Source organism: Cyprinus carpio, chromosome A13 (assembly GCF_018340385.1).
Source record: "Cyprinus carpio isolate SPL01 chromosome A13, ASM1834038v1, whole genome shotgun sequence".
In the NCBI taxonomy this organism is placed as follows: domain Eukaryota; kingdom Metazoa; phylum Chordata; class Actinopteri; order Cypriniformes; family Cyprinidae; genus Cyprinus; species Cyprinus carpio.
Genome location: NC_056584.1, coordinates 17,643,365 through 17,659,925, shown reverse-complemented (window position 1 = coordinate 17,659,925; position 16,561 = coordinate 17,643,365). Strand labels below are relative to the sequence as shown.

General features: G+C 36.5%; 1 protein-coding gene across 1 annotated transcript in view; it reads left to right on the top strand.

The window, feature by feature from the left end:
• LOC109100684 (zinc finger CCHC domain-containing protein 24) overlaps window positions 1–15,570 on the top strand; it is a 34,300-nt gene extending 18,730 nt beyond the window's left edge. The window contains exons 3-4 of the mRNA XM_042769106.1: window positions 9,225–9,389; window positions 11,265–15,570. Of these exons, the coding sequence (XP_042625040.1) occupies window positions 9,225–9,389; window positions 11,265–11,378 (279 nt within the window). The 3' untranslated portion in view covers window positions 11,379–15,570. The remainder of the gene's footprint in view (window positions 1–9,224; window positions 9,390–11,264) is intronic.
• Window positions 15,571–16,561: the final 991 nt, after the last annotated feature.

Here is a 16,561-nt window from a genome sequence, read left to right as displayed (position 1 = left end):
GAGGTTCTGTGTTACAATGATTTTTATCGCAGTTAAACGAATTTTAGGCAAGACACTAAGCAGAGAATAGTGGTCAACCGATATATTGCCAAGGCCGATATATCGGCCGATATTTGGCATTTTTCAAATATCGGCATCGGCCGATAAGTTTTTCTGTTTGGCTGATGCGTTCGTGACTTTTATTTTGACGGCGCTGAGAACGTTCAGCTTCACTGACATGCACGATCGACAAACTTTAAACTCGTGATTAGTGCGCTTCATGCTTTTGCCCAATGTCATATTCATGTCATTTTCACTGTCTGCTGTATGTAAAATGAGTGTTACCTTGGCTTTATTTGAAAAAAAAAAATGTGATTCCCAATGCACACAACTTCCCAGAATACTGAGTGCCCTGTTGGTTACAGTGTTTACTTCCTTTTTATTTGTATTTTTATTAAATATTTATTTGTGAAAAATACTTTGTCACTTAAAGTATAAGCATGTTTATTTTACACATTTATTTTTTTACCCATTTCAAATGATTTCAAAATTCTTAAATAAAATGAATTAAAATGATTCATAGAATTTACAAAAAATTTTAAGGCAAGTGGTTGCAATCGATTTATTTTAGCTATATTTAAAATAAACAAATTTAGTTAACTTACAATTTTTTTTTTTTATTAAATGTGGCTAAAATAAAATGTTTGCAACCACTTACCTTTAAAAAATTTTGTATAATTTTTTTCAGTGACGTTAAATAAAATTATATCGGCTTTATATCGCCCATCGGCCACCCTGCTTTCCAAGATATTGGCATCGGCTGTTAAAAAACCAATATCCGCTGACCACTAGCAGAGAACACCCCTTTGTCGAGATAAAAACACTGTAATTCATGTCCTCTCATGGCTTATTAAATGCTTTGTTAAACAACAAATAAATTGTTAAAAAATATAGTTCACCTAAGATAGGCTAAACAATTTCATATTTAGGAGACATTTAGAAAGCAATAAAACACTGTAATTTCTTTCTTTTTTTTTTAATTCACCAGAGCAAAATGTTTTTAATACAGTGATTGTGCATGGCTTTTATATTTAGCACTGTAGAAGATAAGAATGCTTATCTCAGCAGTCACTGCTGGGAAGGAGCAGCTGCTAGTGAACAAATTAAGGGCCCAAGGAACGCCTGTCTTTGTGTAACTAAAAACTCCTATACAGCTATATATAATGTTTTACATAATCATATAAAAGATTTGTGTCCGGCCAGATCTGTATATCTTTCACTGACCTAATGCCAGTGGAACTTAACTTACTGGAGTTTATAAATACATCTGTATGAATAAATAGGTTTATGTTCTGCAACTCGATTTAGCATAAAGACACTCTCTCACACTTAGCTTAGTATTTAGAGGCCAAGTATGAGGGCTGCCTACCTCTGCATCCTCTGTTTCTTTCACACTGGTCAGTATATATGGGTTTGGTCTAGCTATATTAGTCTGGAATCTATGAAATGCCAACTCCCACTTCTAGCAATCTCAACATGTCCAAGCAAGTGAGCGGACCATACTTTACACCACAAATGCAGTGGTGTGAAGCTCATTTTAGGTCACGGGCCAAAATGGACTAAGCATCACTTTATGCAGGTTTTTTTTTTTTTTTTTTTTTTTTTGATAAACCTTGGTGAACCCATTCATACTCGCGCATCCAGGATTAATTATTGGTTTAAAACATAATGTGGAATTTGGCCAGAGGCCTTTAGATAATGTATACTGTACATAAAAAAATCATAATTAAGGAATATTAATTAAACAACATTGACCAAAATAGAAAACCACTAATATAGTATGTATATAGGATGTCTAATAATTATTTAGTGATGATTAAGAAAACCCCTGAAAATCCCTGCTCTGTCACTTACAGATCCAGTTTCAAGTGAAAAGTAAGAGACGTAGTCTGAGTGCCGCAATTTGTTTGAAAAAAGGTTTCTGTTGCTGTAACACAAATTAACGAGTTCATCCATCCTGCTGTAAAAAGTAGAATATTATGAATCTATCATACAGCTATAATAAATGTTTGGGAATGTTTTCATCATCATTTAATTTCTGAAATTAGATTAGACTTCTCCACGGGCTGCATATTCGGACTGCGGACCATATGTTTGACACCCCTGCCCAAAAGGATTCTGTAAACCCATATATTTCAGAGCAAGTGTTAGATTGCTGTTCACTTTGGCCAAATGTCTGTTGTTTGGTGTAATCTATAACATATGTTTCAGTTCTAGAAAATGGAGGTCAAGGGACAGCGAGTGCTGCGATTCCCATCACTGAACGTTTGGCAGAGGAATTGTAGTGTTAGTGTGCACAGTGCATTGCGTGTGACTCATTTACAATGGACTGAACAATAGGAATCCTAATCAAAAGATTTACAGCTAATTATCAGAGCAAACATAGCAGTGTAGAGAGTGTACCCTCAGGAATGGCTGAGTTTGATCTGTGTATGTTTGGGCATCTATCAGCGAATCAATCTCTTCTGCATCCTGGCCAATCTAAACACAGATTAGTAGAAAGTTGAGTTTTCTTCCTCTTAACTTCGATGTGGGGTAATTGAGCACGTTGGATCTGATGGGACTGGTGTTCCTGTGCTGTGCGGAGTGCAGTCCCATGGGAGCCAGGTGAGAGGCTCCAGCACCGGGGCCTCCGTTGTTTATACTGATGGATTCCAGATGCTGGCAGAGGGAGCAGCCAAACTTCAGGGGCCTACGCCAAAAAACCAGGAAGCAGTCCAGAGCTTTCTGGAATACTTGGAAAACATTGCTTAGCATTGTAATAACCTAGAAAAGAGTGTAAGAGCCAAAATCTGCACTGAATTTTCAAACTGATTATCAGTGACCACTAGACATGTGTTGGTTTCACAATTCCAAATAGTTGTTTCAAGGAATATGTAAGGTTCCGGGATATTTGCTTCAGAGAATAATGTTAGCATCTAGTTGTTTTGCTAAACATGTTTGAATTTCAGGATCGCTGTAGTTCTGGTGTTGTTTTGGTGAGCAGTGCTTTACAAAAAGTTCAACAAGTAGCAACAAATTTTCCTTCTGTATTGTGATGTATATCTGTGTGAAATGGATTATCAAACATCCACTGCCATGTCAGTGGAAGATTATGGTGAGGTTTTTAATAAAAATATGAGGTTAAAAAATTATTTTTTAAAGTAAGTTTGTGTGTTTAGAACATTTAATTTTCTTTTCCTGCCAACTTTACTTATATAATGAACAAAATAGATACATTTATAATACTATTATTCATTATTAATGTTTTATGTTATACAAAACTTATTTTATAGTTACAAATGCTAACAATTTATTAAATAATATTAAACAAAATGAATGGATGAGTTTAAGTATTGTTCACTGTTAGCTGACACCTAAAGCACTAATTCACTCATTTAAAAAAACTGAACCTTAATGTAAAGTGTTACCGGGGACATCATGTTAATGACTAGTTCTTGATGATAGCAGCTTAGCAGCTTCCGTCCCTTTCTCTTCATGAACACAGATCCGGTATGAGCTACTTCAGACTCTCCAACACCAATCATCAATAAAAAAAACGTCAAGGCTGACCCCAGGTCAGTAACTAAAGCTATAACATGTCAACATCAACTTTTCTTCCTTTCTAATTTCTCCCTAAATTCTGTCAGTGACTCTGCGTGATTGGATTGTTTTTCCTAACACTGAGGCATTGTGAGCTAAGAGATTTATCATTAAACAGCACACCTGTTCCCTCTTGTCAGTCTCTGCGATGCTGTCCTTGCCTTTCTGGCATAAAAAGAGACAGCTGCACCCACAAAAAAAGGACACGGAGAGACCCAAGAAAACACTAGCCTCATTTAGCCACCCTAGTGGGCATTAATAAATAACACCACCGTGCACCTGACTGGAATGCTTGCTCAAGTCCGGCCGTTTGCGGAGCACTCCGGAAATTGCACACAGACGCAGCTGATGAGCTCGACACTATCATTCTTGTGTGTGGGACTCTGGGAGAGGCCATCTGCAGGCTCTGTCTTGGCCTTGGCTGAATCTCCTCATCCAGGCCAGACAGAGCTCCACTTGATCCGTTCTCACATTGTGATGCTAATGGCTTAGAGCTCTGAACACGTGTTAGTACATTTGTGTCTGTTTACATGTACTAAGCGATAAGATGACACATATTTATGTTAAGTGTTTGCACAACTTTAAATGTCTGAATATCATCTATAAAAATAAATTAATTAATTAGTTTAATAAAAAAAATACAATAATATGATGCAAGGCCAAGAGCTAACTTTACTTTTTAAAAGCCATTTTTATTTTAATTTTATTATTATTCTTTTTTTTGTTTACTAACATTTGACAACCACAAAGTGGTTATCTAAATTTTATTTTATGTCTTTTATATTTTATTCTATATATTTATATTTGAAATATGATCTAATATTATATTCATAATGTCTCTAATCCATAATGTTTTTTTTAATTTGAAATCTAAGATATGCAGTTTTGTGAAATGTATTGTTTAAAAATTTAAGTTTAATTTCAGTTAAAATATTTAATATAAATGTAATTGAATATTTTGTTAACTAATGCAAACACTTTTACGCAGTTTAAGTGTGGCTTAAGTTTTTTTTTATATTTTTTGCGGGTCACTGTACATGTGTTTGTGTGTGTACTGTATATGTATATAGGAAAATATTCTGTTTAACAATTAGGGTTATTGAGTTCAGTGAGTTCATGTTTAATTAAATCAGACACATCTTAGGTGATATTTGCAAGAAGCATGAATTGGAATGTTTGTGGAAGAACAGCTATCCAAAACTATGCAGTTTCATGATTAGCCAAACATTATGCACAACTTTTATGTACTGCGTTTGTGAAGGCTAAAAAAAAAACTGTTTGGATTTTTGTAGTCTCCTGTTGATTCTCTGCCCCAAGAGTTGACATGCATTTCCTTGCAAAACCAAACTTAAGCAGCCTGGGCCAAAGTGATTTTTTTTCAGTTACCACCAAGAATTCTCTTATACTGCATAGTCACCCTTCCAAGAATTCATCCATTTTGCACACAGACAAATAACAGAAAAAAAACAGTTAAATGTGGTGAATTATTATTGAATTTGTGGCCTCTGTAGATTTACCGTTCCTTCTCAAATAGATGGCAAGACCCTGTAGCACCCCCATAAAATTCTTTGGAGAATGTTTTGAAAGATGTCATCAGATTCTTTATTAATTTAAAAGTACATTTGAATTTTTAAAGGCCAAATGAAATACAACATATGTCAATTACCTGTCAGAGGATTCTTTGTTTGATTTTTTTATTAATTTAAACCATTTATTTATATTTTTATTTATTGATTTTTGTAGCGGTGAGCAGAGATGCAGATTTGTGTATATTTACTTACTTTAAAAAGTGGATTTAAAGTCTGTTTCGAAAGTGATTTATAAATGTACTGTTCTTTTTTTGAACTCTCCCTGATCAGACCCTTCATAACATTTCCCGCTCCTTTAAGTCTTATCTCTCTCTAAACTATCTATCACTTTTCTCCTCCTGCACCCTTTTGTTAATCTGTATAGTCTTAATTGAAAACAGAGGGCTGATCTGAAAAGGGACTTTTAGAGTTTCTCATGTTATACCAGTGTGGAACCCATCTGCTTCTGATTTCCTTCCCCCTTCAGTCCTGTAGGGCTTGATTGGAGGAACATCTCCAGCTGTGAACGATGACTGCCGTGCTGCGGTATTTGTCCTGTTGTAGGGAGGTTGGCTCTGCTGCTGGACAGTCAGATTCACCCCCCTCTTTCAGTCTCCATAGGGAACACAGCTGGAGGGTTGGTGAAAGGAGATGCTCAATCTGATATCCCTTCCCCATAAGTGTTTACAGTCACTGGATACTTCAATCTCTTCTATGTCCAAAGCATTCAGAAAGCTCAGAAATGTTCTGTTTAGTCCTCAAAGAGTGACCTGCTGTCATTTAAGGCCGCTAGGATTAACAATGTGAGGGTCTTAGGAACAAGATTCCCCTTATTACTGAGTGTTGACAGGCAGTAAATATTTTGTGTGTACATGTTTGTGGCGAGTGGCTGTTTTTGTCTATTTTTACTCTAAAAAATAATTGTATAACTCTCTCGAACACCTGAATATTGAGGGCCCTTCCTTCAAAAACCCTCTTAAAGCTAATGCATATTGCTTCTAAACATTGACTTGCGGCAGGATGGAAGAGACATATCAAACATCAGCTATCCATTCAGTGTTGCTCTTATTGATTCCCTTTCCTGTCTTTAAGCTGTGTTTTCATTGGACAAACATCCAGATTGATTTACACAAACCAGCTTTGTCCATTAAGCTCAGGTTGCCTTAATATGGTCACATTACTTCTAGAGCAATGCACTGGGTAGAATTGTGTAAACACAAATCTGCAACACAGAGGCTTTGGTCAGGATGTGTTTAGGATATGGTGTTACTGTCAGCACCATTCGTTTGTCATTTCCCTGGTGGTGACTGTAAGTAGAGCGTACTCTCCATTGCCTTATTTCCTCTGAGACTGTTGCATTTGGAAAATTACAAGTGTTTCGTTTTAAGCAATTGTTTATTTTGTGGGAGGAGTATTCTCAGAGCTAAAACAAACAGTAGGATAATAAATTTTGAGTTCTTGTGTTTGTGGATTTCTGATCTGGTGGTTAGTGCAAGACTAATGTGTTTCAAATGACCAACAACTATTTTATTTTCTCATTTTTATTTCAATTATATTTAACAATACAACAATTTGTTTGTTTTATTCTCTTTCCATTCCTGCTCTTGAAAGCTTATCTTCGTTATGAGCTACAGAATGTCTAAATGTCAAATTTACCAGGTTTCCTTCACACTGCCAGTGTAGCTCTATTGGTCTAAAATCTATTAAAAACACAACCAAAATAGGTCAGACTGCTGTAAACAGAATATCATGTGTGTCCTCTGGCACTTGCCCAGAGACCTCTGCAGTGCTGGATATATAGTCTTTTTGCAGAGTTGTGAATTCTTCAAGACTGCTCATCTAATCTCTCTCATAGAGGTGCCTTAACTTGTGAGCGTCTTTCCAGTCTTGTCCAGTTGCGATTCGAGGAGATCCACCCATGCGTGCTTTGTGGTATAGTGTTTGTTTATCATGCAAAGTGACCCAGGTTTATATTCCAACCCTACACACACACACTCTCTCTCTCTACTGGTCAAAAGATTGGAAGATATTTTTAATGTTGCTGAAAGAGGTCTCTTATGCTCACCAAGGCTGCACTTGTTTACTGAAACATACTGTAAAATATGAATATTGTGAAATATTATTACAATTTAAAAGAAGTGTTTTCTGTTTGAATATATTTTAGAATGTAATTTATTCCTGTGATGGCAAAGCTGATTTTTCAGCAGACATAACTCCAGTTTTCAGTGTCACATGATCCTATTGCATATTTAGTGCTCAATGATAAGAAAAAATTAATAAATTGAAATTGTAATAATATTTCCCAATATCACTCTTCAATGATATGAAGCATTAAATCTATTTATGAATTAATACTAATCTCAAAAACAGGTCATTTGGCTCACACCTGAGAAGGAAACCAGTGACGGAAAGCAGTGGTTCTGACACCAGATATCACAGATTGTTTTGCCCGTTCTCCAATTTAGGACCTCACTCACACCAGACCACCAGCATTACAATAGCGTAGGGACTGGCACCATCATAGGGATAGCCTTGCGTCAGACTTGCTGTGAAGTTTGAAAGTATCGCAAAAACAACAGCCACAACCGTCATGGTTTCCAGCTGTTGTTGACAGTGCTTGACTCATGGTGTTTAAGGTTGGGGAGGAGAGCCTTTTGCATGCAGTGTGTCAGTTAGCCAGTTGGCTTTGGGTGGATGGGAGCAGATGCTAATAAACGATATCACTTCTTTTTTGCTCATATGGGACCTGGAACTCCATTTCCAAATCCTCTCGCCAGTTAAGCAGCTTTAGGCCTCCCTATCCCCTTAACAGTGTGGAATAAACACTCAGTAGCCAGTGATTTGCTATGCAAGATTACACATGGTTGAATGCATGGATTCACATCCTAAATCCTGTTTAGTGTCACAGCAATTTGGTAAAAATCATAGGCACTCGTGCTCATAATGCACTACTACTAGGCACTTTTCTGTTCTCTTTTAATAATGTTGAGTCAAAAAGGAAGCAGAAAGTATGTAATAATGTGCACTCTATGACCAGAAAGCATATTGAGACCACACCGCAATTATCTGTTGAGGTTTGAATTCACTTACATAATTAAAAATCATTAGAATTCCCCATATACATTGTTCTCAAATTTGTGTAGTGGTTTGGAGTCTGAACTCTCCAGCAGAAGTCTGCCATACCACACATAGCTACTTGTTTATTTTAGAAAGATTAAAAAATAAATGAAAAGTAAATAAAATAAAAATAACAGCATCACATTTCAAGTTAGCAGCTCTCTGTAAGTATCAACATTTTATTTAGATGTTTTCTCTGTGTTTTTGCAGTGCAGCGTAGAATCAGTTGTGACAGGGTTTGACAGACTCGAGTTAAGCATGTAAAGTGTGTTTGGTTTGGACAAACTTTGACCAGAGTGATGATTGTGATGCTCAAAGGAAAAACTTAGTCTTTTCTTTTGCTGTTGTAAATGCCTAGATATTGGTGTCAGCACTGACTCGCTTTGTTGAAACTTCTCCCATAATAAAGTCCTTGGGAGAATATTTTCTGCTGTATATAAAAAAAGCCTGACCTATAGATTGTAGCAATTAGTAATTTCTCTTGCTAAGACGTGAAAACATAAAAATATGTTTGCTACAGGATTTCTCTTTTTTTCTTTCTTTCTTTTAATAACAGCCATTTATCAGTTATTGGCCATAACATGAAATTAATTGTTGGCTGATATCAACTAGAATTTAAGAAAAATGTCAAAGCTGCTTATTTCCAAACAACAAAACTGCATAATGATCACCAGCTGTTTTTTTTTTTTTTAAAGAAGAGTATTGTCTTGTTTTCCAATAACACCAAATATTGTGTGCAATGCTTATTTGCATGAAATTTGGTGAGTCACAAATGTATACAAATTTTCCATGATCCACAGAAGCTTCAAATTGTTTCCGAGCTGCGCTAAGTCGAAACTGTTTCAGCTGATCGATGAATGTAGATTTTCTGAGCTGAACTCTCATTAATCAGACGCTGTCTCTGACATGTCCTCTCAGGCAAGACCCAAAGGCGAAGGACTGACTCCATACCAAGGCAAGAAGAGATGCTTTGGTGAATACAAGTGCCCTAAGTGCAAGAGGAAGTGGATGAGTGGAAACTCCTGGGCTAACATGGGACAGGAATGCATCAAATGCCATATTAATGTTTATCCTCATAAACAGGTACAGTATCCGTCTTTTAACAGCTCATATAATGTGACACTGTATTGCTAAAATACTGCATGCAAGATTTTCTGATCTGTCAGTAAACTACATAAGCACATATGGTGTAATCTTCCAAGAAGTTCTTATGGATGGGGCCCAGCAGGTTCCCTTGAAACCCGAGATTCAAACTCAAGGCATCCGTCTAACACAAATACCTCTTGAACTCAAGAAGGGGTCATTTTTCAGGAAGTCACTGAACACTGAACTCATCTATACTGTAAAAAGTGGCAACCTATAAATGTTATCTAAACAAGCTGTATGGACTGATTTGTTGATTTTTAGGTTATTATTTTGTAGTATAGACAATAAGGCAAGAATTAAAGCATTAATGGAATTATTCTTAAATGATGTTTGTAAACTTGCTGGTGTAGGCACTACATGGTTCTAGGCAGGTAACTATGCAAATAGATATTTTATCACCTCTAGGGAGGGAAGCATTCATTGCAATTACCTTCCCTACAAGCAGTTTTGCATCCAAATGCATTAGCAACCATCGTACTGAACCAGATGTTGAGAAAGCCAACTCTTCCACAGGACAGAGTATTATGGCTAATACCCTTCTGACAAGCAACTTCTTTAGCTTTCAGTCTCACCTACTTAACATGTTTCCTGCAGTAAGCGTGTGAGATGTGGAGTGCACTGCAATATATATCAAAAGCCTTTAAGGGTTTGCAGCTGGCCTTCTTTCCCTGTAACCCAGGCAAACATATGAAATGTTCTGTTTTTATTGTTCTCTCACAATGGAAATCATTCTTCCAAGTCATGCAGTATGGAAATCACTATTCCAGATTGTAATACTGTAAAGTATTTCATATCTCCAGCCGCCCCCAGTGGACGATTAAGTGAAAGTATCTCAATTGTGCCAATGCCACACTGCTGCATAAAATAGCAAGGCTTGAACCAGAATGTGCTCGAGAAGCAGGCGTCCGGAGATCCCTGTTTTTATCATTCTCATATTTAACGACATGCACAGGGAACGCGGCTGACATCTTTACAGTATGAGAGCAGACATGGAACAGAGGTATTATATAAAGCCCTCCCAAGCTTTTTTTTTTTCTTCCAGACTTTGCCAGGAATTCGTTCTGTTTATTAAGAACATCAGGCTGCAGTTTCCAATTTATTAATTCACATAGGTATTAGACATTTCCTCTTATTATCATTCACAAAAGCCTTTGGCTCACAAGCAAACACTCCCTCGGGTTACAGCACTGTCTCCTCCCAATGATCCGTCGTAACCTGGTTTTCCGTAATTCATGGAGCACAACTGAGACGTACTGGAAAGAATAACAAGATTGTAAAACGATCTTCCAAAAGCAATGGGTGGGAAAACAAATAATCGCCGAAGTATTATTTGTGATCAACAGCCAAAAAGATTTGGCTCGTGCACATTCTCAGTGTCTTTTGTGTCACGTCCAAGACAAAGATTTGCTATAGAGTCTTCCCTCCCTGGTTGCTGTCTTGAGCGATGAAATCCTGTAGGCATGTAAACTTGCTCAGAATCCTCTTGTATATTAATCTGTGCAAAATTATTGAGGGAAAAAAATAAATGAAGTTTTAATAACAAAACATGTACTTCTGGCAGCGACTGCAAACACAACAAGGACGAATTGGCTCTTGAAAGCCATCCTAAACAAATTTCTGACACACCCCTGCGGTTGGTCCATTGTGGTTTGAGACTTGGACCTATGACATCCTGATACTTCGTCTCCAAAATCATATCTCCAAAGAGTCTAGCCAAGCGCTAAAAGAGATCTTCAGTTTTAACCTGACTGATGTTGTGGACAGAAATGCACATGTGCTCAAAGTGTGATTCACATGTTCTGCTCCTCTCAGCGTCCTTTAGAGAAACCCGACGGCCTGGACGTTTCTGACCAGAGCAAGGAACACCCGCAGCATCTGTGCGAGAAGTGCAAAGTCCTGGGCTACTACTGCCGCCGCGTGCAATAAGGAGGATCCTGAGGTCGTCTCCACCCTTTTCCATCACTTCACCTATCAAGCGCTCCAAGAAAAAGTGACAAAATATTAATGTAAATATCTCTAATGCTAGTAACGGCTTTGTGTATCAGCAGCATGTGATGCATTTATTGTGTATAATGGACAAATGAATTTGGTTGGGACAGTGTTTCTATCCGTACGGGACGCAGTGGATTACCTCACCATTGCGTCTCCTGATTGTGTGTTTACAGACTCTCCCTTCATTCTCCCTGCCAAGTGAACTATACGGATGTGCCAAGCACTAAAGGTGTCACATTAGTTTGCTCAAACAAGGGCCCAGTGTGCCTTTGCAGAGTTTTTGGGTCAATAGCACATCATATTAACTGTGAATTAACAGAGGGACAATGGACTTTCCATCCCTAGCTTTTGTGTCACATATTTATTTATGTTTGTATATTGTTTCATAGTGCAATTGAATTAACTAAACTGGGATAATTTCATCTGTGTTTGTATCTGGACAGGTATTGTCTAACCCCACCTCTTGCCATTAGAAACTACTGTAGAATAGAATTTTCTAATGCTTTGGATTAGCGCATTGGGTAGTTTATATCTTTCACGTACATGTTTTGAATTGCCAAATGTGAGATATTTTTGTCAAGTTGGCTAAGTGCAGCCCTGGAGGCACCCATGACATTTGAATTGAGTTGTTGGAAACTATGCAAAACCATTGCAGCTTATGCAGAATCATCATTTCCTTTACATTGTTGCGCAGTCAAATGAAGTGTGTGGATGATCGAAACAAAGCCATGGCTAGCTGATCGTCACCGTCCTTTGAAATGTGATTACGTATGTTGTCAATTGCTGCCAGAGAACTGCTTCAAACGTCTTACAAACCCATGTAAAGCTGAGGTGTTTTTTGTACAGGGGTCAAAATGTGAGCTTTTCAGTACATATGCTAGCATTTAAAAACATAACGCCTGTTCTTCACTGAGATATTTGCCTCAGGATAAAGAGTGTGTTTTAATGACACATCTCCGATGAAATACTGTGCATGTGTCATATATAAACACTGCTCAAGAAAATGTCATTAATTCATTTCACTATTATACAACACATTCATTTTTAAATTCAAAATGAGTCATTCACATCCTTCGCTCTTAAAAATAATGGTTACAAAAGAGCTTTTTTCCCACAGCAATGCCATAAAAAAAAAAAAAACATTTTGGGTTCGCAGAAAAACCTTGAACAGTTTGTTGGAACCATTTTTTCTTAGTGTGAAGAACATTTTAATAACCTAAAGTGTTCAGTTTGACCCTTGCACTAAAATATGTTATATTAAAGAAATTTGCAGCTGTTTACACAATCATTCTGATCGTATTTCAGAATGAAATACTTAATTTTAAACGTCTTTATTGCCTAACCCAATATCTGCAAATTTATGCATTATCTACAAACGTACCTGATGAATTACACCCTGTTAAAACTGTGATTTTTGGGAAGCATTTTCTATTTGAGTGGACAAATATATGGTTGTAAAGGGGAAAGAAGGACAGAGTAAGTAATGCTGAAGAGTTTTTTTGAGATGTAATGAGAAAACACTTTGGGTACATTTGATTGATCAGGAGACATTTGGAGAGAGATGTAATATTGAGAGCATTATGATGAAAGGGTGTTAATATTTGGATGGAAATAAGCATGTACAGGATCTCATCTATGTGCTGTTACCTCTTGTTTTGGCTCACACAAAGTACTAATTGATCATATTTGAGTGTGGCCCAGGATCATTGAACAATAATTGTAATTTTACATGTTCCAGTGGGAAGTCGTAGACAGATATTGGGAGAAATGACATCATTGCGTTGTTAACCCTAGATGTACATATAAAGTTAAAAGCATTTACATATTAAATACAATGTGTAAAATTGTTTACTTATCTTTGGAGTCCACATGTTTTCTGTTGAATATTAGTTCATGTTTCATTTATTGGGATAAACCCAGATAAAGATATGAATTGGGAACGTCTAGTGCCTTACCACAGTTTGGTTTTGAAAAGTCAGGATTTTTGCCAAGGAATGCCATGTATGATGCTGAGGAATAAAATAGCTGAATAGATGTCTGAAAATGTAAACCAGCTAATTTTACTTTAGTTAAAAAAATGGGTTTGAGTTCCTTCAAGGAGGGAAATTCAAGGAGTATAAACTGCCAGGGAGTCAATCATTAGATCACAGTTAAATAAAAAACAAGGCTGTTTCTGTGAGTCGCTACTTTGTTCTTTGGACGTCATTTTTTTCGGAGACCCTTTATTTCTTGGTAACCGTGTTTTTCTGGAATTGCTAATGGCTTCGCTGTGCATACATTCTTACACGCCAAGATTTTCTTCAGGCTTCATTTAGGCTGGAATGAATTACTCTGCTTTTGATAAACACCGAAATGAATGGCGTAATGAAAATAACCAGTGAAATAAACGATTACTGTGGATTCATCATAATCTTTGCTGATCACCTATAGCTGGTAGTCTACACAATGATTTCCATGCATCTTTGGGATCAATTCAATTTATTGTCAGTTCTGTACACTTTAACAGATGACCGAATGCACCACTAGATCGAGGTCTTGTTATTAAATTTGCTTTATTATAGCAAAATAGTTGCATTGCACTAAAAAACATGACTAAAATGATAACAGCCCTGAGTTTTGTAAATGTTGAAGGCAGATTTACGTAACTGAGCTTCCCTTGATTTTTTGCTATATTGAATGAAAGACAGAGCTTGTGGTATTGACAGTGTACATGCATTTAACATTATACAAAGTGCTTTTTGTGCATGTGTTTTTGTCTTGAAAAACATATACTTGACTTTTATAGCTCACTTTCAGTATAAACTTGTTATTTTCTATTAAAGGTATGTGTATTTTGGAAACAATATAGATAATTTAGATTTTGGAGCAATTTGATATCCAGACAAGATTTTGTTGTTTTACCTTACAAAGATACTAGTATGTGTTTTGTGTATATATTCGATTACCATCATCAAGTTAGCCATTTCAAAATGTTATGATGCAATATAAAAACTTTGTATGTGAAAAAGGGCAAAATGCTGGGATGCAAAAGAGCTGGGAGTTTTTTTCTTTCCTTTGATGTTTTACAATAATCTTTGGTTATATCCTACAGAAATATTTATGGAAGGCTTTTGTTCTTTTTTTAACAATTCAGTTCTTTTTGTATAAAATATGCAACCGAAGCTACTCTATGAAGAAAATATTGATGACTACATAGAATATTATTCAAAAGTTGGTACATAATGATTATGCCCTTACAAGCCATTTTATTTGTTTTGTTATTCTAGATGTTATTGGTATATAGTAACCTGTTAGGAGCATACGTGTGCTTCAACGTTGTTCATAATCTTTGTGTGTCTGCTATACAGCATGAATGTTTTGATTTGCATTTATAGGAAACCTTCTAACATCACAGCTGTTTTTATCATAACAGAGACTGACTCACACTGTAAGTCGAAGGGCCTTTTTACCGAGGTGTTTTATAGACGCAAAACAGTGGCAAAAAGATGTGACTAACTCCAGTCATTGACCATAACACTGAATTGCACGTACAAACCTTTTACATGGTCGAAATGTGTTAGTGAATCAGGCCCATACTGTATGAAACTGTGAGCTCTAGTTAGCCGTCTCCAGTTACTGCCAAGTCCAGGAATGATGTTGAAATATTTTTCTTCATATGTAAAAAAATCGAAGACTATTTTTCAAACGTGTATGGGACTGAAGTTTGCATGTGCATGTTTTTTTTTTTAAATGATTCAAGATTTATCATTTGTGCAATGTATTCTTATTTAATATTAATACGTTTAATTCTTGCCAAGATATATTTTGTAGAATACACCTTTCTAATTGTTAGTCATAAATAAATGCCTGTATTTACTCCTAGGATTTGCAGTACCATTAATAGATTTCCTGAATGTACTGATTTAACACTCATGTTTGTAATGTCTGTAAAATATTTGTCATCATATTGGAGTGGACCGAGCAACAGAAAGTGTTAATGAGGGAATGTGCTAAAATGCGGGACGAGATGAAATCTGTTGCTCTGTGTCCATGAAACGGCATTCCGATATGTGCCTTATTTGTTAGTTAGGAAAACTGAAGACTGTGCTTTTAGGAGTTTGTTCGATTAAAACTTTGACTAAGTGAATCATGACTCTGTTTCGTTTTTTTGTAATAGCACACAATGACATATATTTCTGTACAATCTGTGCCAAATATACGTACAGCCTGTTTTTGGATTTCAACGTGTTCTTTGGCCCATGGAAAAAAGTGTCCATTTTAAATCAGTCACACTGAAGGCAGTGTGGACTGATTAATTATTTAGAAATGGTCCTTGGGAATGATGCTTGTGTAATTGAAAACCATAGTCTAAGGCCTTGGGGAACAGTTGTCTTTCTGACATCCCATTCATTTACTGTCGAATAGCCCAAATAGTGTATCTTTTAGTTCAGCGTTCATCTCGTCTTTGCAACAGCATGGGTTTGAAGACACAGATGTGTATTTTTTTAACTTGACATAATTACTTGTAATGATTGTAAACACATGAGCACTGTACGTGAACATTAGGACTTGGCAATGACGCTGGCTTTACTCTTGAAGCCAACTTTAAGTAATTGGTGTACACATTCCAAATCTCTTAAACTTCACTAGAGGGTGGAGGCCCAAATGATATCAAGTTTGTTGCAACAATGCAGACTTAAACAGAATGGGAATGAGAATGTCTCTATAGCAACATTGCAATTGGAGAAGTCAAACAAACCAGTTGTGAGTTCAGACCCCATATGGTTTCATTTAGGAAAGAGCACTGTTTTCCACAAAGGTTCATAATTTACTTTCATAAGGCATTACTGTGATAAGCTACACCTACACACCGTCTAAAACGGACTGCTCATTTTCATTTCATGGTATGTGTATGTCAGCTGGCTGCAGTTATAATGGAATACATCTGACAAAGCCATATTCCCAACTGTCTCCACAACTATTGTATGAATATGTTCAGAAGATTCTTGCTGAAAGTTTAACGTTGGAGGTGGAGAATCTTCATAGCTAAACAGGATGTCATATCCTGCTTTAGGTGGACAGGAAATCTGGTCGCTGGATAGTCTAAAAAAGGATGGGATCATTCTCAGGAAGATTTA